At 39.0% G+C, this 26,176-nt stretch overlaps 1 protein-coding gene across 6 annotated transcripts in view; it reads right to left on the reverse strand.

Moving 5' to 3' along the window:
- The window catches only part of TUB (TUB bipartite transcription factor), a 160,111-nt gene that overhangs the window by 17,542 nt on the left and 116,393 nt on the right, over positions 1–26,176 (reverse strand). For 2 of the 6 annotated variants that reach the window (XM_032691067.1, XM_032691066.1), the window contains exons 4-10: positions 20,822–20,959; positions 10,228–10,395; positions 5,928–5,999; positions 4,896–5,017; positions 3,820–4,011; positions 3,142–3,254; positions 1,964–2,078 (exon numbers count right to left, since the gene is read on the reverse strand). In XM_032691067.1, coding sequence (XP_032546958.1) covers positions 1,964–2,078; positions 3,142–3,254; positions 3,820–4,011; positions 4,896–5,017; positions 5,928–5,999; positions 10,228–10,395; positions 20,822–20,959 — 920 coding nt within the window. The remainder of the gene's footprint in view (positions 1–1,963; positions 2,079–3,141; positions 3,255–3,819; positions 4,012–4,895; positions 5,018–5,927; positions 6,000–10,227; positions 10,396–20,821; positions 20,960–26,176) is intronic. The other 4 variants (XM_032691068.1, XM_032691069.1, XM_032691071.1 and 1 more) reach the window with 4 other exon arrangements.

The following is a 26,176-nucleotide window of genomic DNA, read 5'->3' on the forward strand; positions in this document are numbered from 1 at the left end:
TTCTGTCTGTATAAACCAGACCTGCTGAGGCGATTAAGCAGGTCATGCTCAGTAATTTGGTGGGTGTGGGTACAGCTTGCTCTCCACATGGGTACCTGATCAGATGAGCTGAGGGACAGTGAGAGACATAATGGTGCTTCTAAAGTATTGTTTTTTATAGTTTTTGCTGCAGGGGAAATCTCAAGGCAGGAATTAAAAGACTGCCTTAGGACAAGGGTGTTTCAATACTGCTCTTCCTGGCACTCTTTGCTGTGGTTCTGCTGCAGCCAGGGACAGTAATCTCACTTTAGCAAACCTGGCTAGTAATGAAATACCATTCCAATTTCCTTTTGTCCTCTGGCCACAGCACACCTGCAAGCCTGCTGCCTTTCTCTGTTAATATAAAAAGTATTTTTCTTATACAAATGTCCAAATTTCAAACTGCTGATTACAAATACACATATAAAAGCAGCTTATCTCAGCCACATTGTGCCAACAGTGGCCATGGTTTGGTTCTTTTCAACATTCACACTCCTAGTTACCTCTGCTGACCACAACAGCTTTTAATTTGGCAATGTTCATCATTCAAAAATTATTGTTGTTGACTTAAACAAGCAATGCCTAAATTTTTCAGTATATAACCTTTTTCAATTCTTTTTTATTTTCTTCTTGTATTTCCAGTTTGCACCAGATGATCAGTTGCCCAGCTCCACGGAATGCCCTCCCATATAAACCAGTAAAATTACCTATATTAAACATCTAAGTTCTAGGTTTCTACTGAAATTTCAGTCAAACTGACACCAAGTCCTGAAGTCTCTTGTTAAATCCTGATAGCTGGATTTTTGAAGGGTTTCAAATCTAACAGGAATGGAGGCATATGTATCTGTTTCTCTGTCTGTCTCCAACTGTAAACTATGTGCCTGAGTAACAGCACACGTGAACAAACACACTATTTATACTGTATCCACAGAAAACTGCATCCTAAGCAGCAGGAAAAGAACATGCTGGCAGCTAATACTGTCCCACTTCAGTACTCTTGGCACTTTGCATGGAAAGGATGGCTCTCTGCTTTCCTGCTCATGTGCTGAAATCTTCCAGACACATTGCTCCCCACAACCCGAAGCTGACCTTTCTGGGAACACATTCTGTGCGTACACTGGGTATGTGCTGGGCCTTGAACTGACAGATTTCCAAGCACCCTTGATTAAAGCCGGGCAGGAACTTTTCAGAAAAGCCATTCTTGGATATTTTTATCAGAAGTTGTTGATTTGTGAAACCAGACAACTTTCTGTAGCAGCGTACATACCAACTTTGAATGGAAGGATTTCTTGGGCCCACATATTTCTGAACAGAAAGAATCATGTCAACAAAACTGTTACTTATCCAGCAATCAGGAAACAACAGCAACTGTGTTTCAAGTCTTCATTGTCTGCATTGCTCCTGACAAGTGCTATTTACTGTCTTATAAGAGGCTGGTCTCTCTCATTCAGTACAAGTTTGGATTTTGCTTGGGGTTTGCTTAGGTTTTTTTCCTGGTAGAAAGGAGTTTTAGAATTTTTATCCCAGTCTCTCAGCTGCTGCAGACATACCTGTCCAGCTACCTATGATTTGGATGAGAGATGCCTCCTCCAAAGTGCCATAATAAACAATCACACTAGAGCTGTAATGCCATGCACAGAACTCCTTGCAGTTCAGGAGGCTCCCTCAGCTGGTGCCTGCAGGAAGCATCCTACCCCCTCCAGGGGGTTATGTAAAAGCCCCAACACCTTCTGACCAAAGGTGAGAACTGGGCAACGTGTTGAGTGCACACTTTTTACCTCTGCTTTCCACTGAATTTCCTGGTTTCTCTAGTGGAGATCAGCTGCTCTGTTATGTCCAAGTATGAATGCTGATTTACATAATCCTAAGTGAGAAGGAAATTCAGAGTGCTGTTTCAGAAACTGAACTGCCCTTCCTGCACATTTTGCCTGTGAGCAGTACTTACATAACAAATAGCAGCTAGCTCCTGACGCAGGGTACTCGCCTCCAGGCTTGATGTTGTTTTCATTGGATTTACTCCATTGTCATAAACTGTAAACTTAGTTCCCATAAGATTTGATCTATCAAAAAAACGGAAAATCCAATCACCATTTGCCAGTAATGCTGCTTGAGATATCTATCCTTTACTGCACTGTAGCCCCAAAGGAAAGAGAAGTACTGAGTAGAGAGAGCTGTTATTTCTAATCCCAGGTAAATGGCAACTCCTGGATTAAAGACCATAACAAAAACATAACAGTACAGTACAGCAGAGTATACTAAAAGTCCCTTATTGTTACACTGGAGGCTTCATCTTGTAAACTAGAAAATTCAAGAAAGCAGTAAGGAAACACTCAGTGGAGTTATTTTGTTTGTTTGCTTGTGTTTTTAAAGTATGCTTACTCTGTACAAAACTATCTGCTTTCTTACCTGACTACTAAACTCCACTAGAATATGGGGAGTGATTTTTATAAAGTCATAAATAATCTTCCCTATTTCAATGGAAAGGAGTGCAAAATACAATGTAGGACAGACAAAACCACATTATCCTCATTCTGTGTCTGAACTGCAATAAATAGCATGTGAAGTTCCAAGATCCACGCAGGCAAATGGCAACGAGCAGCACAGGCCCTTTCCTCAGGCACAGATGATCTAAACATACATCGAGAGGCTCCAGGTATCAACAACAGACTGGTGTACAACAGGGCGACAGACAGAAAAGAAACATGTCTTTCTGAAATAATTCCACTACCTGCAAATAACTGATTTGGATCCTAAGGAACAGGCAAAACCAAAGAGATTCTCTGTGTAACAGACAGTACTTCCATTCCAAGGTATTTATTTCAATAGAGGTTAGACACAATGTACTCATGCACTTCTGAAAATCCCATTAAGGTAAGTTGTGCTTGTACACCCTTGAGAATCTGGCCTTTGAGCATTTAAGAAGCTTCAGTCCTGAAGACTTTTAATAAAATGTAAATACTTGAGAGATTTTGAAAACATGCCTTGGATACTGGTGATCTTTAAGACCATTATCACATGAGTAGTCAAGCCTCTAATGAAGAAGTCACAGTGGCTTACAGGCTTCTTAATATCAAATGAACTTTGTATTATACAATGAAAATTCTTAGACTTATCACTGTTTACCTCAGTTTTCCAATAAAACTCTCTCCACCCCGAGACAGGTCAGTTGGGTCTATAGAGATGAGGTAATTAGAGGTTTTACTCTTCTTTCGTTTCCGTCCAGCTAACAGAAAGACCTAAGCAATGCAAAAAAACCATATTCCAGAATGCTAAAGGGATTAGCACACACCACTTCCTGCCCTGATATATAATAAACCACAGGCAATTTTTCTGTCTTCCAACATCATTAACAAAGCAACAGAAGGTCTCCTGACAGAAGGTCTCCTGGGACCTAGCAAAACCAGGGGAAAAAAAACTGGAAAAGGAAAATGACTTCTATTATTTATGGTTTAAATAATTAAATTTGATCTATTTTGTTAAATGTTTCATTTTAAGTTGCTCTGGTTCTTCCAGTTGAATTGAAAGTAGATGCTTTTCAGGCCACAGAACGCAGAGAGCCCCAACTGCTGACAGTCACATAGAGGTGCCATGCATGGATTATTTAAGGCCAAAGATTAGACATATGAAGAAAGGCAGTGGAACAAAGTGATACTGTTGTTTTGCTTTTGGAAGACTGTAGGACAGATCTCAGTGAAAGTGAAAATACATTTAAAATATACATTTTCTTTCTAATACTTCAGATTTTTTATCACTTTTTTAAATTCAGATGCAACTGGTATGCCATTCAAGTTATTTTATGACCTTTTTACCATGCTCCCTTTCCAAGTGGAGGTAATAAGTAGGGTACATCCCTCGATCCATTCCCTTCTTGTCTCTTGTGATTCTGCATTTGACAGTGACACCCTGTGGAGCAGGTCTTATGGCAAATTCCTCCAGGTCATCGACGTCTATGAGAGGCTCATTTGTGGAAGGACTGGGGGCTGAGGCCGCTTCCTAAAACAACAAGCAAAATTCAAGTTTCTCAGCTTTGATTTACAAGGTTATTAGTACAAAGGAACGGCATTTGATAGCAGTTGCACTTTAAAAAAAATAAAAATAAGGGACATATTGTCTTCCCCATTCTGGTTCCTCAGGAGCCTTGAAGACAGGTAAGGATCTCTTCCAATCCAGTCAGTCAAGCTCTTGGCTACCAGAGGCCCGGGGAGCAGTTGCCTGTGCAGCTGATGCTCAGTGTACAGACACAGCTGGCAAAGCAGAATGGGGTGGCTGGACAGACAGAAAGCTGTGCAGTTACACAGCAAAACCTGGCTTACAGCTTCCCATCTCAGTGCACCCCTTTTCCCAGAAAGGCCACACTCTAGGACAGTGATGGCCTTTGGTGAAAGGAAGAAATGGGATAGGGAGCAACAGTTTAAGCTAGATAGAGATACAACAAGATGAGAAGTCAGTGCAGTATATAAAAGAGTGGGGCACCATCAACTGGTTTAGCAAGAGCCTGTGATTTAGATTGTTTGAACAATCCAAAGTCTTATTTTATGTTCAGATGGTGGCAGTGAGAAAAAGGTGGAAAAATGCCTAGAAAAAGTCAATGGCAACAAAAGATCCTTCTGAGCACCTGCAAGAGGTAGAAAGGTAAATATTTACTGTTTACCTTTCTCTTCATTCAAGTTCAGACAATATTTGCTATTCTTCTCTCCAAGTCATTGTTTTCATTGCTTGCTCCTGTGAACCCTGAGAGCTATCACAGTAAATCACCCTGGAGATACTCTAGTGCATATTAAAAACAGAACAAGAAAGCCAGGCCTACCCTGACTGCACTCTGAAATCATGCAGTACATAGCACCTTGCATGCCCCTTCTTCAGAACTCTCCCTTTACCTTGTTGGATTTCTTGCTTGTGGCAGAACCAGGCCGGGTGTTACTGTTTAACTGTGAAGAACTGGAGCTGTCTTCATCTTCCTCATCTTCTTCCTCATCAAAATTCATGCTACTTGAAATGCCTGAGGAGAAAGCACCACACTTATATGAAATACTAATACATTAAAGCCTTCCATACTTGCTGTAAAACATCACTTATCATGCTGCTGCACCCTTAGGCTCACAGGTGAGTGAAGATGTGTGTGAGGGAGGTTCACTGTGTGAGGCGGTGTATGAACACATGGCATCTGCCCTGAGAAGCCAAAACATTCCAGTAAAAGAGAAAGGAAACATCATGGTTTCCATTTCACAGAGAAGATCAAGCTACCCAGTGACAGAGGAGCAAACACTCAGTTAGGAATTAAATTCAGATCATTTTCATCCAATCAAGTACTTCAAACACAACACAAAATCTTAAACCTGAAATTGGAGCTGAGAGGACAACCTGCCAGCAGAGCCAATTGGAGACCTTAATAATTAAAACATAATCCCTTTTACAGCACACTTTCAACAGCTCCTATGAAATCTGCTGAAGAGTAGATCTTAGACTGAGAAGAAATATTCACATCAAGGAAATGTTCTCATGCATCTTTATTTCATGGAAAGAATAGTATCAGCCCAGGCCAATGGAACTGCCTTACAGCACTTGAAAATTTGACTTTACAAGAATTCAAATCCTCAGACATTTCAAAGGGAAACACAACTTTGAACATCAAATAGGTCTTAGCAGCAAAAACCATCAATGGTGGGACATTTGCCGGGCCTGGTTGTTCAAGGAGTATCATGCAGATGAAGCCATCCCAGATTCAAGTTTAAACTCTTTAAGTTCCACATATTAGAGGCTATATTTAATCCTTATTAAAAAAACCAAAAAAAACCCCACTTGGTCCAGAATTCCCATTATCGGTAAGTCCAATGCAGAAGGATAAATGAAATGCAGACTTCCAGAGCCAAGCAGCATGGGCATAACTAACTTTTTCCTTCTGTACTTACCAGGAACATGATCCAGGGCGACAAGACTGGATTGGGAGGTGGAAGAGGACCAGGATGGATTTGCATGGGGATCTGGGAAAGGAAAAAATCCAAGGGTTTGATTCTGCAAACCCTTAATTGAGTGAACAAGCGTAACTTGGCAAGAGGACTCTGCAAAGGGCTAAAGGCTTATGGGATGGGGCCATAATGCTGCCACTTGAATTTGCAATTATGGACATTTTATCTTTCTGCACTGCACAATCAAATTCACCTTCTGCCTGCTTATACCTCCTGTCATCTTCTTTTTTAGTACCTTGAATAAAGTCAAAAAACCCTGAATCACAGAGCTGAAGCTTCAGAAAACCTCATCCACACTGAACAGTTGTGCCACAAACCCTCCTGTGTGTGATGCAGCACTGCATGGTAGGGGCTCGGCCTACTTTTGAATTCTAACAAAAAAACCAAACACCTCAAACCTGATTGAATAAGTGATACACACGGATTCTACACAAATATTCATTCGGAAACACTGAAAGAAGTATTCAGACAGCCTAATAATCAGACAGCCTAAATTCTACCTCAATCCCTGTGCCTACTGTGTCCACATCATTGAAAGATGAAATCAGGCTCTCTGAACTGTTTTCTGGGAGTTCCAGGGAAATGCATAAAGATTTTCATGTAGCTTAGTCTTTTGGAACACAAACTTGGTCTGCAACAAGCAGAGAGACTGAACCAAACCAATGTACAGAAATATAAACAGTAGATATAGACTCAATAATTGTTTACTTCAGTTCACATTTTGGAATAGATGGAAAAAAAAAAAAAGACATTTAAAATGGCTTTTGATGCACACTGGATAGTGAAGCACCACCAGAACAGCAAGAGTGAGTGTATAAAAGTAAAGCAGAAGCGTATGCAATGCTTGCATTCCGTTCAGCTGCATCATGAAAGGTCTCATTATCCACTTCTTCAGTTCCCCCAGAATGGACATACACCGCAGAGCACGACAGCAAAAAGTTTCAATAGGATCTGGTTATGCAAGGGAGGCCTGAGTTCACAGGTCAACAGATATTTTCAAAGCCTGTAGAACTCACTCATTATTAATCACACGGTCATTAATCACAAGCATTATTTCTTAATAATGGCAACCATGTTCTAGGCTCTATGCATGGGTAATAGAGACAGTCCATCTCCTCAGCTGGCAGCTGTGCAATAAAGTCATACTTCATATCCACAGACGTAATCGGTTTATTTCTACACCTGTGCTCACTATTTCACCACCAATATTTTAGCGGTGAAACTTCTGTGCCAGCCTTAGAAAAGTCTGCCCTCATGACCTGTGGGGAAGAATGCTTCAGAGAGCTCCTGTTTTGGTTTTGAATCCAGAAATCAAATCTATTCCTCCCCAAACCTTGAAACAGTTGTAACTTCAGGTGTCAAAGAAGAACTAAGATTAAATTGCTCATTCCATGTCTCTACAGAGACATACTGCAAACTGATAAATGTGAGGCCTACATGCTAGTTATTCAGTGCTAAAACTTACGGAAGTCTGGCTCTGTCCTAGTGACTCATTTGCCAGGGAGGAACTCTACAGATTAACACTTTGGAAATCAAAAGGGCGAATATTTCCTGAAGGAAGAAAATTATTCTAGTATGGCAGTTTCCAACAGATGGAGAAATCAAATAAAGCATTTGGCATTTTCTTGCAAGTGGCTTATTCTTTTCACACTCAGTAGCCTATAACCTCTTGTCTCGTATCACAACTTGACTCACTGGGGAAGCAGAGATGTGCTAAGAGAAGTTTCTCTCCAAGTTAGTGCCAAAGAGCAGAACAGGCATAAACCAGGGCTACACAAATCTGATGGGACTCAGCCTTTCCCATTAGGCTGGTTAGCATTTCTTAGAATCATAGAATATGCTGAGTTGGAAGGGACCCATCAGGATCATCGAGTCCAGCTCCTGGTCCTCTGCAGGACACCCCAAGAATCACATCATGTGCTTGAGAGCACTGTCCAAATGCTTCTTGAACTCAGACAGGCTTGGTGCTGTGACCACTTCCCTGGGGAGCCTGTTCCAGTGCCCAACCACCCTCCGGTTGAAAAACTTTCTCCTGATATCCAGCCTAAACCTCCCCTGACTCAGCTTCATGCCATTCCTCCATGTCTTGTCACTGATCATGCAAGTGAAGAGATTGGCACCTGCCCCTCCTCTTCCCCTCATGAGGATGTTGAAGACCTCAATGAGGTCTCCCCTCAGTCTCCTCTTCCCCAGGTCGAACAGACCAAGTGACCTCAGCCCCTCCTCATACAGCTTCTCCTTCAGATGCTCTCTAATAGCTTAATGTCTTTTTTCTACTGTGATGGCCCAAAACTACCACACTATTCAAAATGAGGCCGCCCCAGTGCAGAGCAGAGCGGGACAATCCCTTCCTTCGACCAGCTGGCGATGCTTTGCCTGATGCCCCCCAGGACACAGTTGGCCCTCCTGGCTGCCAGGGCACTGCTGACTCAGATTCAACTTGCCACTGACCAGGACCAGATCCCTTTCTACTTCATCTCTGTGTTCTTCTCCTTTTGGTCCCATTCCATGCAAGAGAAAGACTTATGGGAGACAGCAATTCTAAATGCTTTTCAGACCAATGGTGACATGCCAGTAAGGACATGCCACAAGCAGGGAAGTGGCAGTAGGAATCCACATGAAGAGCCTTATTGACACGTAAAGTGTCACATCAGTACTGGGATACACAAAACTTTCTAACAAGCCTCCTCTGCTGGTATCAAGCAGCAAACCATACACATACAGTCAAAATATTTTACTGAGATGCTGCTAGCACTGTCTTAATACCTTTCTTTGTGTCTCACCCAGCATAGCTCTGCTGTTAATAAAAATGAATAAACCTTAGTATTCCCATTTTAAAAAAGTGCCCCCTCCCCCAACTTGAAGCATAGTAGTGATTCACTTTTAGCAGTGCCTGTTCTGATCAGGAGTATACTCAAACCTGGTAAAAAAGGTCATATCACGTATTTGAGAACATAAAGAAACAAAGCAAAACAAAAAAATTCCACTCACTGCTTCTATTAAAAATAAACAAAAATTTGGGCAGAATAAAAATATATGTTAACCCGGAAAAACCCATCAAAACTAGAAGTGTCCCCCAGAGTAAAAATCTGAAGGCTGTGACCTAATTTGAGAAGTCTGTGGGTAGTTTTTAAGTCAATCAGCTTTAGTTAGTAGTGTGCCTCACGATTAAATATTCTGAGCCACGGTCTAAGGCAACACAATCACCACACAGATCAGAACTTGTTAGTCATGCCCAACACCCCTGCAACTCAAATGCCCAGGAAATAGCGCACTTGGAGAAAATCTGCCCATTTCAGTTGAAGCTGCTCACATCTGCAGGGTAACGTCCCAGAAAAAATGAATCCTAGTGAGAACTGCTCCGCAGACAAGAGGCGGCATTTAGGTATGAATAGTCTATTCTACACGAGTCAAGTTTGCACTTACATTTTGCTCTTTATACACAAAGAGTTTGTTCTTAAAGCATCAGAGCGCTCTTGGCTTGAGCCATCTTTGCTTCAAAAGCTGTACACTGAAGAAGAACAACTCCAAAGCAAATGTCTTCAGAAAAAGCTTTGTGAGGATTTCAGGATTTTTTTTTTTTTTCCTTCCTACAGTTACTGTCTAATGAGAGATAACAACAGTGCAGGAAGGAAGAGACAGATGCATGAATGTGTACATACACAATCTATCTCCAAAGCATACATGCCTCTAGAAAAAAAAAAAAAAATATTCCAGAACATTTGAGGACTCTGTGTGGGAAATGCTGCAGAATACACAGTGCTGTACTTTTCACCTCTGCACTTATGAACACACATTATGAAAACGTGAACAACATGTAGCTGATAGCACAACTAAAATGAATATTCTACTTTGAACGTTGCTATTCCCTGCTCTTTTTTTAGCCATCAAATAAGTGATTTCCAGAGTTGTACAATATAAAAATGAGAACAGATGGATGTGAACATTAGCATCTGCCAGGTACCTCAATAGCACTGCACTGCAGATGGGGAAGTCACATCCCTGAGAGCCTGTAGAGCTCTTGTTCCTTGGGACAGTAGAGACTTTCATTATCTACTTTTTTTTTAGGTTTGGTTGTGGTGGGTTTTTTTTTAGATAATAGAATGGAGCCTAACAGGCTCTGAGGAGAAGAAATACAGACTAACAAACTCTGCTTAGACTAGGGCTGAGAGTGAGAATATGAAAAGGAGTCAATGTACCTCAAGCAAGCAGTGAGAACATGAAAGAAGCTTTGGCTACTTACCTTTTTTCTGCATTGCTGTTCTAAGATCTTGTTTGCTTTGCTGTTGTTGACCACTAGCCACTTTCTCTCCATCATCTTCATCATGGCTGGACTGTCCAACAGTGAGAATCTGTACTTGACTTCCTATCTTCTGAACATCATCTTGAAAAGCAGCTGGGCCATCAATCCCTGTCAGACAGCAGCAAGAGCCTTAGTTGTCTTTCTGTCCAGAAGGTACTGAAAAGAGAATTGCTCACTCGCAAAAAAGCATCTTTTATAGGAATCAGAGATTGGATCTAACCATTCAATAATACTTCCAGACTTAAACATGACTAAATTAGCCTCCAAGGCAAACATTTTATTTCCCACATGCTACACTAGAGAATCTCCAGAAGAGGATTAGGATTTCACTGTTGTTCTCCTCACTCCAAAGCACACCTATCATGCACCAGAAACACTGAAAACTAAACAGAAAAGAAATCATTGGAGAGAACTGACAAAGAAAACATAAAACTTTCACAAGGACACACAGCTGGTCCAGAAACACATGAACCCAAGTCCCAGGTTATGCCATATCCCCTAATAAACAACACTGCTATCATGAAACAATGCTTCCAAAGTTTCAAAATGCTGGAAAATTCACAAATAGTTCTAGCAGTGTATACAGTGTATTGTCTAAGCCTAAATACACCTTTTGGGTTAGTACATTGCCATACAGTTAATACACCAGAGCAAAACTATAAACAAGATATTACATATTCCCTAGAACCTTCATCCTCTGAGATGCTTAAATCCTGAACAGGCTCAGTCCTGGGCAATCTGCTGTGAGCAGGGACATGGAACTGGACAGTCCCCAGAGGCATCTTCTAGCCTCAGTCATGCTGTGATCCTGTGGCTTCTCACCTCAGCCAGAGAGAAACTATTTACCTCCTTACAGCTGTAAATCACCTCTGAAGACAGAAAAAAGAAAATACAAGGTGGGGTATGTTCTTATCACGAGCCAACTTTTTTTTTTTCCCCTTCAGGACAGCAAGTTAAAACATTGGATTGCAAATGTACTTCAGCTCTTAGTTAAGATGTAGTGCTGGAATATGTTACTAAATTAGCTATATAAAAATACACTTTTGCATTTGATAAAAATTGTAATATTATTATGTACAAATATAGTGAATACCATAAGCTGTATACTGTTGCTGTTGAGGCGTTTTTGTTAATAAGCAAGCAACATTGTAGAGAATTTGCGAGCACTACAAAGAGCTAGTTCAGTAAAGAATATGGTGCTTCTCACATCAAACAAAGCTGAATAAATCCTGTGAGAAGGAGCTGCAGGGATTGGGATTTTTTTTCGGACTGCGATCTGCAGCAGAAGTCTCCAAGAATACCATTTCATCCTGCTTTGCCAGCAGCTGTCAACTTGCATTAGAAGACAACTGGATTATACATTTAGCATGCTTAACTGTACTCTGCAATATCTGCTGTCACTGCCACTGCGATACAAAGCATAAGTGGAAAAGAAAGAGGTCCACGCCCTCAGGAACAGCACTGGTTGTGCAACTACCTAACAAGATGCAGCCCAACACTGCAGAAGTGTTAAACTGACAGAGTCCAAGACCACAAGGAATTATTGATTCATCTCCATCTCACAGACCCTGGCAATTTCTGCACCAACCCTGCAAATTCTGATTTACTTACAGCAAAGCTAACAACAATTAACAACAAATAAATAATCTGTCCATACAGCCTTGAAGGATGAAATAAAGTCCAAGGAAATGCCTCTGTGACCTTGCTAGGATGCAAATTTCAGAAGCAGCTCTGCATGATGCAGAATGAACAGTATCATTTCCTATGCCTTAAGTATAATATGGCAGTGAAGAGAATAGCGTTTTTCTTAGAAGTTATCTAAGGATAAACACTCCTGCAAAAGTGCTCTAGACTAGAAAGGCAGGTGCTCAGATCCTCTGTGGTATTTTTAACAGCTTCAATGATATTTACCATTATCATTAAAGTGGCTACCTGTAGTTAGGTTCTTACCTTAATAATCAGAATTTTAAAAGTGTTAAGCATCCCTGAGTTTAACAAGATGCCTCATGAATATCTATCTAGCCCCTTATTAAGCCTTGGATGACACAAACCTAATTTTGAGAACCCTTTTCAGAAGGAACAAAACACCTTAATTATTCCTCTTCAAAGCAGACATTGATCTGCAGCAAATAAAATGCCTTCGACAGCACTAGAGATTGCACTGAGGTTGCTTTTTTTCAGATGCCTGCAGAACATCTGCACTCACATCCCATGCTGTCAGGAACATCGTGTATTATTAGGCCTTAGGACAAAGGCTACACTGGCAGGTCACACTTTTAGAGAAGAAAAATCAATTTCAGTATTCTGAAGAGTGCATCACTGGTAGAGTGTGTTATTAAACTTTATGAATGGTTCCACTGGTGAGCACATTTAACGGGATGAAATACGTAGTCAGACAGAGGGGATTAAAAAAAAAAAAAAGAACTTCTGTTGCATGAGAACACTGTAGATGGTTCATGGCAAATGTAGCATTAACTATTTAATACTTGTGTGTGTGCATACACCTTTGCACACACACATCTTTGTAGCTATATGTGCACGTGTTAAACACAAGCATACATACACATTTTTCTACATGAGATGAGATATAAGCTCATCTTCCTAAGTCATAGTTCAAAAGGCAGCTTTACCATCACTTACCTAATGTCTGAAAACACTTCCAAGTTTCCATAATCATGATAATCAAGGTGGATCTCTCAAGGTGTTCTCACTTTCTTAGCCTCATTGATTCCTTTTCACCCACTTACCAGAAGGATGCTCCTCTGTGCAGTAAAACAAACTAGTTTTCTATAGTTACAAGTTCCCTGAGTTTAGGAAAACAGTCAAAAGAGGTAAAGAAGCTGAGTGGGTTGTGCCAAAAAAGAAAGTAATTATTGCTATGGTCAGCATTTTTTACAGTGTTTCCCAAAAACCACGTAGGAAAAAAACCTGATGGAGATGTCCTTGAATACCTGCTAAGAAGTAAAGGGAATTATTGAGAGATAACTGTGAAGGAGGGCAGGCAGGAAAGTAGAAGATTAAAACAGCCCTCAGAGTACCAGTCCCTTCAGTAAAGGCCTTCTGCTACACTTTGACATGGTCACGTCTCAGAAGAAAACCAGAAGTAACAGAAATGAAAACAAAACAATACTGAAAAAAAAAAGCATCAGCAAATGAGTATTACTGGCATTTACATCCTATAAACTACTATTTATCAATTGTCTGTACACTCTTAGCACCTAAAAACTTCTAGACAATATTTATAAATAGGTAGTATCAATCTCTTAAGAGCTAGTAATCTAAACTACCACACAGAATGTTTTTATAAACTGAATTCACCTAAATTCTAAGAAATTCAAAACACCTTAGGTAGACATGCACTTAACTCGGATCTCAGGTATGGGATATTTAAATAGGATTTTTTTTCTTTTGCTTTAAACACATAAAATGTTAACTACCTACACCAAAAAAAAGAAAAAAAATCACAAAATCCAGGTCTGGAATGAGGGGAGAGAGAAAAAAGGTATGGGAAAAATAAATATGAGAACCGCCATTGAAAAACTTGGGAAAGAAATAAAGTAGCAAAATTTTGCTTAGTGTTCATGATGTATGAGAAACAAATCTAAGTTTTCATGCTTTTTATAGTACCACATTATGCCTGTTTCAAACTTCAGCTTCCAAAGCATGGACCAACAAACCAAAATCCATTCAGTTTCACTGGACTTTGTAAAGACAATACACTCTGAGGAAATGAAGCTAAGACCTTATTTAATTGTTCCAATCCAGTAATTAAAGGAAATCTTTTTATGGGAGGGTCACCAGGCATACATTTCTCTATCCTATATCCATTTTGATATATCCTATAGATAAATGTTAAAATTAATATAGATGAACCATCAGAATTCTACTAGAGGTAGTTATCCAATTTCATCTGACAAATTGAGCAAGTATAGACCACATGGGATGGAGACCATAGATCCTGGAGTATATCCCTTCTCCTTGGCCCTACAGATCTAGAAGTCATTAAAATAGCATCTAGCACTAGTAAAGCACTACAAGTACAGTTCTGGGTATCCATTTGAGCCTCATGCATTTTTATGCCAGCTTCACTGTCTTCAAAGTTATTTTTCAGAAAAGAAATACACTTCCTAAGCCTATGTGCAAGTCAAAAACCAAGTGTATAGTCACAGAGAACACAAGGCTTGGATCAGTCCACTGAGAAGTCCTGTCTAAACCCAGAATCTGTAACAGAATAGGTCTCAGTGGAATTCCCTCTCAAATCAGACAGAAATTGAGCATTTCTAGACATTTCATCAGTGAAATTCTCAAAGTCATCACAGTCTAATGACACTGTAATATTACAGAAGAATAAGAAAATGTAAGAGGACAGGCCAGAAACACAATTTTGATTATTTCATTGCTCAAAAGATAATTAAGAAACAGTACTTAAAATTTTTAGGGGGCAAAGGAGTAGGAGGAAAAAGTCAAATGGGAGAAAATTACTACAAACAACCAAGCAATGTATGAGCTAGGAGATGTATGCCTTCAGAGAGGCAGCTGATATGTGTGGCCATGACTTACAGATAAGCACGAGATCAAGCACAAGGAAAGATTTTGCTATCTGACAGTAGTGTACAGTGCACAATGGTAGTCTTGGAAAATTTGTTACAGATGAAATATGTGACAACCTACCCAGCAAGAAACCACAGGTGCAAGCATAGGGAGCCAGCTCTCCAAAACATCATTAAAATATTCAGCTATATACTGCATGAATCCCCAGAAACTGGATCTTTCAGGAAAAGAATCTAATTGTATATTTATAAACATCATGTTCCTCTCTGCATGTATTTATACATGCAAACATTTTGCTGTGAAAATATTTTCAGCAAATGTTATTTCCTCTAGGTACTTTTACATGAACTTATAAATCCAGGAAAGAATGATTAACTGATTATTAAGAGAGCCTTAGGACCCCATGAAAATATAGAGTTCTAATTTATTTGAAAACAACTCCTTTAATAAATTAAGAATTTCTTTATAGGATATTTGCAAACTAAGAAAGAAAATACAAAGAAAAGTATGGTAAATCAGAGAGAAGTAACTGAGCTCAGTGACTGAAAGGCAAACGAGATTAAGTATGAGGAAAGAAACATAATTATGTCCCTGTTTTACAAGTGAAGAACTGCAGGATAATAAAGTTCTTGCTCTCATTTTATATAGCATTTAAGGCACAAATTTGATGTGTGAAGACAGACATACTGCTCACAGACTAAGTTTCAAGAACATGATTAAGCCCTTTGAACATCAGCTCTGAAGAGTTGACCAAGGTCAGGCAGAAGGTCTCTGGAAGAGAAATCCTCATCTTCCGAGCTCAGTTACTGGTCTGACAAAGAATTCATATCCACGTGGACAGCACCAAAGGCTGTGGCCAGCAATGACCCTGCAACTGCAATTGCTCCTCAAGAACACTGCAGAGCAGCTTCTCCTCCAACTGAGGGATGGCAGCACAAACCTTCAAAGGATGGCTGGCCTGCTCTGAGGTCAAGGACAGGGAATCTCAGAGAGATCTAACATCAGAACAAATAGTTTCTGTTTTTTAAAGAACTTGGCTTAAAGCAAGTCCTGCTGTCAATATTTTTAAGCCATTTCTCAGTATATTCCTGTTCTCATGGGAGCCGTGCTTCCACTGATAGGGGTTCAAGCAACTGCAAAATCACAAAGGGATTTGTTTAGAAGGAAAGGGAGCATGTCGAATTTTTTTCCAAAAGGACCTCTAGAGAGCTTCTGTCAAAAGAAGAACTATTGCTAACACCAGATCAGGTCACTAAAAGAAAGTGCTTCAGCACCAAGCCCTACATTCACTTTGATGAAATCTAGAGAACAATAGCAGGAACTGTACATTCATAAATCTTTATCCTGAGGAGGTCAAAATTTATTTCTTCACAATCAAGTTCATGTGTCACCAAAGCACAACCTGAAAGGTTTGTCAGATCTAGAAATAACAGGACTTTTCTTGGTGGAAACTCATTCATTGTTCCTCCTACCCTTTCTCTTTACAGGGAAGGCGAGATAAATCTGCTCTACATGAGCTTCCCTACCCCCATCAGAAAGGAGGTGTTACAGTGAGAAATGATGCCTCTTATTCAACAAAAACTGCTGCTTTCTTAGCCAGCCAGTGTTAATGTAGCTGCTTGTTACATATAAAAATGGGACAGGATGCACAAATCAAAACAGTCAGACAGGCGTGAAAGAGAGAGAAGAAACACGGAAGAAACAAACCAAATCAAAACATGAAATAGCCATCCTGGCAGGAAAAGAGCTGAGTGTAAGAGCAGCTCACCTGCTTCCTGACTCTCATAAAGTCAGCAGGAAATACCAGTGTACTATATACATTTAATGTACAACATAAAAGAAAATTTTCTGGGAAGGTATTTTTTATTTCAATGTTTTAAATGCATCCGGATCCCTGATTTCACTGACAAAAAAAAAAAAAAAAAAAAATCTTCATTTATATTTTCCATGGCAGTTCAGAGCAGGGTTTTCCTAGAATGTAGTTACATGCTCTGAGTGCCAGAGCGCTATTCAAAAAAACCCCAAATCAAACAACCAACAACAACTTTTCACAGAATGATTCCTGAATTTTCATACCAGATTTCACTTTGTATTAACTCCCGGCTTTGCAGGGTTTTCTGGTTTTTTTTAAAGGTTCCATTTTATCTTCCTGATTTACCCCATTCATAGCCAAAAAACCCAGTTTATCCTGTATATTTATTAACTTCTTCACAAACCTACATCAGCAGAAAAAAACGCACCAAACAACAAAACCCACACCACTGAGTACTTGTAATACTTTCAGGAATCTCCATTTTTAAGGAATCATCAAGGTATTTTGATAGCTAAAGATGCTCTGTTTTGGTATTTGTAATACTATGTAGGGTGTATAATTTCCATAGGTTCCTGCTGCAAATACTTTCACTAGTTTGCATTATTTTTCTGTTGAACCACCAAGTGATACTGTACACTGGGTTCACTAATATCCTTAATCACCCCTTACTAGTGTTACAAATCAAACCAGAATTTGATCTGCTATCTGCATTGCAAAGACAACCATTTTACATATCTGTTTGTTACATTTTGAGGTTTTTCCCTATACTGAATATTATGTCAAACCATAAATGGGAGACCAAAGCTTTCAAAAATATCAATTTAATGCGCTAAGTTACTACAAAATGTCATCAATTTACTGCATTTGCAGGCTCTGCCTGACAAAAATTATGATTCTTTTTTAAAAATAGGCACAGTGTATACTGCATACTGCCATTAAGAAATACCAGTAATAATCAGATTTAGAAAAAAATTGCTGAATACCATGCTACCCATCACAGAATTACAAAATGCACTGCCATGAGAAGTTAGCCACATTTTTCTTGCCTTTTGTCAGTGTAATCTCACTAAACTTGATATTTCTCTCACATTTGTCTTTAGCACATTGTTCTGATCATAGTTTCATCATTCTTCAAGCCACTTAAAAAGCATTACACATCTAAGATCAGAGTACAGTCATTACTCTACAGCTTCAACATCTATTCATGTATAATTCAACAACTTTTTCTCTGAATTAGCTTCTTATTCTTAGGATCTGGTCTAAATGTTCTTTTTTCTTAAAACACAGAGAACTTGGCTATGCTTAGAAGGGCAATATTAACTACAAGTAAATATTAACAGAAACCTTTAAAATGCTATTTTAGCATGTAAAGTGAATTCACCCCTCAGCATTTGTCCTGCTTGTTTACAGGACATACAAAGGTTACAGTCAGAGTGGAGACAAACCTGAAGCAACTGCAAAGCTATAAACAGAACCTAAAATTTCCCAAGATTTGGTCTAATTACCAATGAACTCCCTCCAACAAAATCTCTTGTGCCAAAAAATGGCATAAATCCACTTACCCTTCATCATTAGTTAGAGCTGAAGTTATCAGCAAATCCATTCAATACTATTATAAAATCTATTCTTAAAATTCACATTTAAAAGTAACTCAAAAATTCGAAACAAGTTCCTCTATAGGGTTCTGTTGCCACTTGCATTTTCTTCAATCCCAAGTACAAAATCAGCTATGTCTGCAGTGGACTCATCAGTGAAAGCCAACCAGAATTTTTAAGACGCATTTGGTTTTACTTCTTCATCCAATAAAAAAATATTTTGGAGCTTTGATAAGAATGAAAGACTGGAAATCCAGTTATAATCCCCCACAAACACTCCAAGTTTACAACACTGTCAGAGGTAAACCAGGTATTATTCCAAGGGTGACATTATGCATGAATGAACAGTAAAACACCAGTGTAGGGAAAAAGTAGATGAGTTGGATGAGAAGGTGTTATGTGCATGCTCTGAACGTAATTTAAGTGACTTACATGTGTTACTAATCATCAACACAAACTTCAGGAGAGGAGATACTCAACACTTCCTTTAGTATAATTAATGAATAACGCCTCCACTCTCAGGAAGCATACATAAGATGCAACTGATGGGCAAATGCTGGAGGCCAGGGAAGAGCACACATAGCATAATGGGATGAGCAATAAGAATTGCAGCAGAAGCTGCATTTCTAGGTTTCTAGAGCTAACAATATTAGTTTCCAACACACACAGCAGTATCAGCAAGCAAAAGTTCTCAGCCTACATAAAGTGACATTACTTTTACTGATACAACTTGCTTTTATTAATATATGCTAACATTTGCCTGGTTGTGGAATCTTTCAGAAAATGAATAAAAATATTATTGGCATGTGAGAAAAATACCAAGTGTTACCTGCTGTGAGATAATGGAAAACTGTGCAGCTCCTTCACAGTAAACACACTCTGCTCGTGGGCCAACTCACCTACATCTGGCGGAGCTGCCCAACAAATACAGCCCCAGACACACATCACTGGGCTCTGCAGAACAACCCAGTGAGTGTTCCTTGCTATGTGCCTCACTAGGCCTTGGAATATTTTAGCCAAGAGCTCATAAGAAAACTGCCCAGAACACATATGTCTGTATACAGACGGTGGTCCTATACAAGGTAAATCTGTCACATCAAACCTGCTGTAACTACCAGCACAGTACCTTCAGTTATGAACATAGCACAGACACAGACACTCCATAAGGGCAAAACAGACATTATATGAGATGAAACAGAGCCTCGAGGCTATGCCATAACCATGATTTAAGTATTAGCTTACATAATGCTCCTTTACAGCCTAAAACAAGTTTTCTGTTAAAACAGTAAAAGAAATTTTACTCTTGAGCAAGATGTACTTTAAAATAAAATTTGGCATTTGTATTACTATGCTGGAATGTCATTACCTTTTACATTAAATTGGGAAACATTAGCTCTCTGTTCCATTTATTTTGCCAACAGTTTTTATATTCAGCTAATTTTACCTTTGACTTTTCCTTATTATTTTAAGCCTAGGTACTGGCACACACCATCTTTTTTCAAATATATGAATAAAGTCTTTAGCTCAGGGTCAGACTCTAAAGCCTGTCTAACCTAGGGCTTTCCTTGCAGCCAGAGGGACTACAGACAGAGAGATATTGTAGATTCAGATCTCAAGAATTAAGCTGCAATACGTAAAGGATTTCACTAAGGTAGGCTCAAGTCCTGCAAAATCCCTATAGATAAGCCCCAATACTCTGACCTCAGTAATTAAACTTATTAGTCACTGCTATCTTTAAACAGACTTGTCAAGGATATACACTAAGCAACAATGGAGACACTGTTGGACATGCACAACACCAGAATACAGGGCAGGATACTGTTACAGTGGCTTTATTCAAGAACTGCAAATTATTGGAAAGTTATTTCATTTCATTAGTCAGTCACCACCAAATAAAAAGTAACTGAATGTGGTATAACAACCTCTCTCTCTTTGTGAGTGTGCATATATATACATAAAATTTGAATACCAGTAGCCTTTTGTAACTACCAATAGTGTATTTTTTATTTTACCTAATCATACACAAAATCATTGCAGAAAAATTTTCATAAAAACACCTCAGAAGGGATAGAGTAACATTCAAGTAACAACTTGAAAAACCCCTTTGAGGCTGTTATCTCAATTTTGCTGAATTGATTTTCGAAATGTCCACTTAAACTTTAATTTGCAAGAGTATGGACAGAAGTGGCTGCAATTTAAGGTTGTTCCTCTGAATTACATTACTTGCAGATAATCTAAAAAACCACACTGTTGTAAGATGGTTCTCATTTCTTTAACAACTCCTTTAACAATGAAAACACCAGCATCCTTCCATCAGTACTGTCTTCCTCCTCTGCAATTTGAACAAACACTGTCCTTCGGAAAAGACTGCATTTACAAATTTTAGTCCTTCACTCCCAGGTTGTACAAGCCCAGAAAAGACCAAGTCACACACATTTTCCCATCTCATAAAAATTTCATGAACTTACTTTTAGACAATTTTCAGATTTTCAAAGAAATGAAAAGAAAAAAAAGAGAGAGAATTGACTGCAAAAGAATTAATTCAACATCTGACATTCAGCTGCATGCAGCTAACCTTTGTGTTTCCCTTTTTTCTCCTTTCTGGTGCTGCTAGTCTGACAGCTCGCAGCTGCTCCCTTGGTTTTTTTAGTTGGTTTCGGAGCTTGGGCGTCCACTACCACCTTTACATCTTCCTGTTCGGCCTCCTGCACTGCTTCAGAGATTCAGGGTACCCCACCAAAGAGAAAAAACAGAGAGAAGAGAGAAACAAAGAGAAAGAGAGACAAGAGAGAAAGATTTGAGAACTCTGTGAGGGCATAAAAGAGAAAGCAGACATAGCAGAGTTTGGTATTTCAGACGATTCATGCAGTGAGGAAAGTCAAATAAACCAGAATTTGCAAAGCTACACTAAAAACCTGAAAGTGTTAAGTTAGTTGGGATATATTTCCTCTTTTTTTTCCCTCCTCCCAATAACATATCAACTCCTAACTTTCAGGCTAAAAGTGACATCAGAATATTAATGTGTTGCTGAGCTATTGTAGGAAGTACTTTTCCTCACAGTAAAGCTCTGCCAGGCTGATCATCAACAGTGGCAGCATGAAGGCAGAAAAATTTTATTTAGACTTTGTAGCATCTATGCTTAGAGCTACATCCTAACTCTGTAAACAAGGAATCCTCTGCAGGTTACCTTCAGAACATATCTTGTACAATTGTGTAACAGCATGATGAGTAGATTGACCATACATTTTAGAGTAAAACTATATCCAAGCTGAATTTAAAAACTCTTCCTACTTTGTAACATACACAAATTAATTCCTTAGAAGTCTCTACATAACATGCATGGCATAAACTGTGAATGTCACATAATTCATGCAGTGCTAGTTGTTTTCAAAGTAAAAAGAGGCTTTATCATTTTCCTAAAAGCATGACACACTTTGAGGTCAATATTTGCATCCATGAAAGTAACACACACCATAACTCTTTTTTCTGGCCAGGCCAAGTTAAATAAATATCACAACTGCTTTTGTGAAATACATAGAGGTATCTTCAAACTTCACATGCCAAACTCTAGGTGGGCACTAAGACATTTTCAGGTTGGCTGCTAGTCACTGTTAAGGGCTAAGCCCCACTGGCTTCATGTGGTGACTGCTGTTTATCTCCCTGGCATTTGGACCTCCCACCCTTTCTTTTTCCCAAAACTAAAGTGCTTTCTTTAAAAGGATAAAAAAAAAAAAAATCCCCTAAGGACCCTTACTGGAAAGAACTGGTTGCCCCTAAAATTACTTCAAAAATATCCTGACAAACTTCATAACCCCCCAAAAGACTAGATGACTCCCAACGACATGTGGAATGCCACTAATCTCTCTTTGAAGGGGAAAATCCTCCCTAGGCTTCTGGTCTGTGAAGCAACTCTCCTCTTCACCAAATCCTTCATGTGCATGAATAGCAACTGAAGCACCAAAGAGATTCTCAGAGGAGAAAAATGAGAGGGATTTAGTCATGTCTGTGTAGACTGTAGCTCACAAACCCACAGCCACCCTCCCCAGCACAGCAATCTGTTATGAATAGCATTACATTCACAACACAATGGGCACCTGAGGCACTCAATAAACACATGCTCCTTTTCTCATTATGCAGAGGAAGAGTTCAAGTTTTGTAGAGAATATACATTAAATTAGTAGAGGAGTGATTAAAAGCCCAGAGAAACAGCTTGTCACTGCCCAACTTCTCATTCCTGTCTATCATTTACTAATCACAGGACTGCAGTCCCTTGGCTGAATGTAAAGGAGCACTGGAAATGAGTAGGACAATCAAAGGAGTGAGTGCACAGGATGCCAAGGGAAAATGGCACATAAAAGACAGTACATTGGGTCCTATTTCCACAGGCATGGTGGCCTCAGACTAAGCAGGGAACCAGAGTCCCCACTCCACAGTCTTTAAATAGGTGTGATTTGCCAACCCAGCATCTATGCTATATTTGTAGCCCAGCCTCTCTTTAAAACTAGGCTGTGTTCTTTTGTTTTGAAGATAATAATCCATGTTATAATTAAATTCAGTACTTTAAAAATAACCTATATTAAATGGCCAGACTGTTCTCTAAACCATTTTAAATCTGGGCACATTCATTCACTCAGAAGAAGGATCATTTACTTGGTCCAAAGCAATGATTAATCAGCAAAGGATGAAACTTTCTGACATTGTTAATTCCAAAGTTAAAGACTTATCTTCACTGTCTTGCTAACCATCCTTTGATCTAACAAGTAAAAGCCTGAAGTTTGTTGAATTACTTTTGTCTTATAATTTTTAGCAAGAGACTAACAACATCTGATGATAAGTAGAGCGAGGGAGCTCCAAAGGACAGAGAAGGAAATATTTCCAGTGCTTTACTCTGTAAGGCAGAGAACAGGATTTCAGTCCAGTAGCCATTTTGAGCATATACCTACACTGCTGTCTCTGGTAAACAGACACAAGCGATGGAGGCTGCAAAATAAGATTTAGACCATAAACTTGAAGATACTGCAGCTGGGTTCATGAAAGGGATTGGCACAGAATGTCCTGTTTCTAAAGGATACATTTCCAAGCATTACCATTACATTTAAATGTAATACTAAATCCAAATCTGATCCCAACACACCATCTTCACGACAAAACCATCCTATTCTTAGCTATTAGCTATTTAGTAAATAGTAGACCTCAGCTAAGGCTGATACACTCACTCATGTTTTCTCTTGTGTTATCTTGCTAGATACCAAATAAAGCATTTAGTTTGCTTTCTGGACAAATTCAGTTCAGGACAGCCTGAGTTCCAGGAAAGTTGGTTATATACTTGCATTTAAGCACAGGGAAAACAGTGCTCTGCCCTGCCCACAAGTGCCAACCTCCCCAGACATCTCACGTGTAAGTGCTGCCCACTGCAGTGTGGTGGGAAGGAGAGGTTTATGCAGCACAGCAGTTGCTGACAGCAGGCCAGCCAGGACTTGGATCCTTGCAGAGGAGTGGGCAACAGGCTATTTTCAAAGCCTGCTGACCCACCTATGCTGTGAACCTACCCCGCTCAGTGGGTCCAAAGGCTTAGATGTGGAGCAAAGTAAAAATACTGCTTTCCTTTTCCAGAGCTTTCTCCTGCCCTGGAGAGCTGGAAGAATGACCATTTCTAAACCCCTCTGTGCTCACTCTGCAGCTGGTCATTAGCATGTGGAGCTTTGAACTTCTCAAACCAGCACTTCTAGTCTGTCTTTGTGGAGTTGAAGCAATTCACAGAGGCAATGTTTATCCCCAACTATGTTGTCAGGGGACCAAATGTCTTCCCCTCTGCCCTTTAGTACATCTTTGGATCACTAAGTAACAGCATGACAAGAATTTCCCTTCTCAGCAGGATGGGAACATTGCTGTAAACTCTAACCTGCATTCTCCATGGGCTCTAGATAGCCCCATAAAACAATTTACAGTTCCCTGTAAGAAAGCCTAAATAAGGAAAATGAGATAAACTGGCCTCCCTAGATAATATTCACCGATACAACAATATGATTATGTCCTTAGCTGGATGTTGAAAAGTTGAAACAATGATAGGCAGCACCAAAGGATAAATAAAGAACCTTAAATGCAGCTATTTGGAGATGAAGTTTCAAAGACTGTCACTCAAAAATGCATTAATTTCAGTACAAATAGAAATTTAGGCAGCTTTAAAAATACCTATTGATAGTTATCTTAAACAATAAGAGACTACATTTGAAAATCTAGCCCAATATTCCATATGTCTCACCCCAGATTATTAAAATCTCAAAAAGACCAGAGATTTTCCTTTTCAATAAGAATTATTTGTTTGTACCAGAGTTTGCATTTAGACAAGAAAAAAATGGAGGAGCAAGTGCTGTAGTGAGTCAGTATTCCAAACAGAAAAATCCACTGGACTCTCAGATCTGATGTTTCATTCTCATTTGAACTCACAAATTGTAAGAAGTAGTTTTGAGATAAATGCCAAGCTTACAAATAAAACTACTACATGATTTTTAATTTCAGTGTTATTCATCCATGTTCATTAAATCAAGTACTGACTACTGCCCTCCATACAGCATTAGAGAAAAAAAATACTTGTGAAGAGACAGAAAGGAGCACAGATTGGGATATTAATTCAGGATCTGAGATGAAAAGAAAAGAGGAGTGAACAACATAGTTTATTAATAATAGTTTATTAACATAATACAAGGTGAGTTTAGAAGGGCTTCCTCAAAGCAGAGAAGTGCAGTGTCCCAGCTTTGCCTTGCATCACCAATGCCCTAAGTGCTAAAAGGGGAAAAAAGAAGCCTCTCCATGAGCCTGTTCTGTGTTGGACAACACTGCATGTTACAGGAATAAAGCTACAACACACAATCAAACAAAAGGATGCAATTTGTAAGCACATGAGTAAACTATGATGCAGACAACTCAATATTTTTTTCAATTCTATAAGCTATCCACATATATTTATATGAGGAAACGAAAAGGAAAAACATGTCTTTTCATCTGGCCTTCACAATGAGAAGTTCACACAGGAAATTAGTTTCAAAGTAGCATGAATGAAAATGCAGATTTTTTTTTTTCCATTTCAATGACCATTTTTCTTGATGAGTGCTTGCACATTCATGATCTTAGAAGAAAAAAAATCTATTAATCATAACTTACAAATCTCTATCACATAAAAATGACAAGTGCTAAAAAAAAGTGGTTTTGATCAGTGCATTATGTGAAGAATAAGTAACTGAAAAATCACAAAAAGAAAAAAAATATAAAACTGTGCAGTCTGTCTGGAAAACACCTTAAGCAGAAAGAGGCTGAACCAGATAATGAGGTATTGTGAGACAAATCACTGGCTCTACTGCATAAGGTAGATACTCATTCTATTTACACATGCCCTCTCAACAGTAAAAGTGAAACCCAGAATAAATACCATGCAATGAAAGATAAACTACAGTTCAGTCAGGGTGTACCTTAACAAATCAATGAAAATTGGTAGTCCTTTTCTTACTGTTGCCTGAGATGCTCTTGTGTATTACTGTAAGAATGGCTTGCTGTTTTACTTTGTAAAATTCTAGCCTTAGTCAATGCTGCTGCTTATTTGGGCTGTCGTTCATTATTACTTTATTTAATCAACTTAGATTCTGAACTGGTCTAGTATTTCTATAATCATCTAAAAGACACTGGATTCTACTAGAAATATTCTGAAGATGAGCAAATCCACTATATTTTACAATGCAATGAAATATTTTTATACAGTTTTACATAGACAAAAATCATTAAATACAAGGGCCTGAATTAGGGTAAGAACTTTGCTGTGTTAGTTACTATTTAATCTAATGCCAAGATTTGATTTCTGCCTCAAAATGCTTATAAACAAAGCCATTATTCTTGCAACTAGTAAGTTACAGTCAGATTTCAGATTCCCAAAACCTTA

This window comes from Chiroxiphia lanceolata, chromosome 6, assembly GCF_009829145.1.
Source record: "Chiroxiphia lanceolata isolate bChiLan1 chromosome 6, bChiLan1.pri, whole genome shotgun sequence".
NCBI classification, from domain to species: Eukaryota; Metazoa; Chordata; class Aves; order Passeriformes; family Pipridae; genus Chiroxiphia; species Chiroxiphia lanceolata.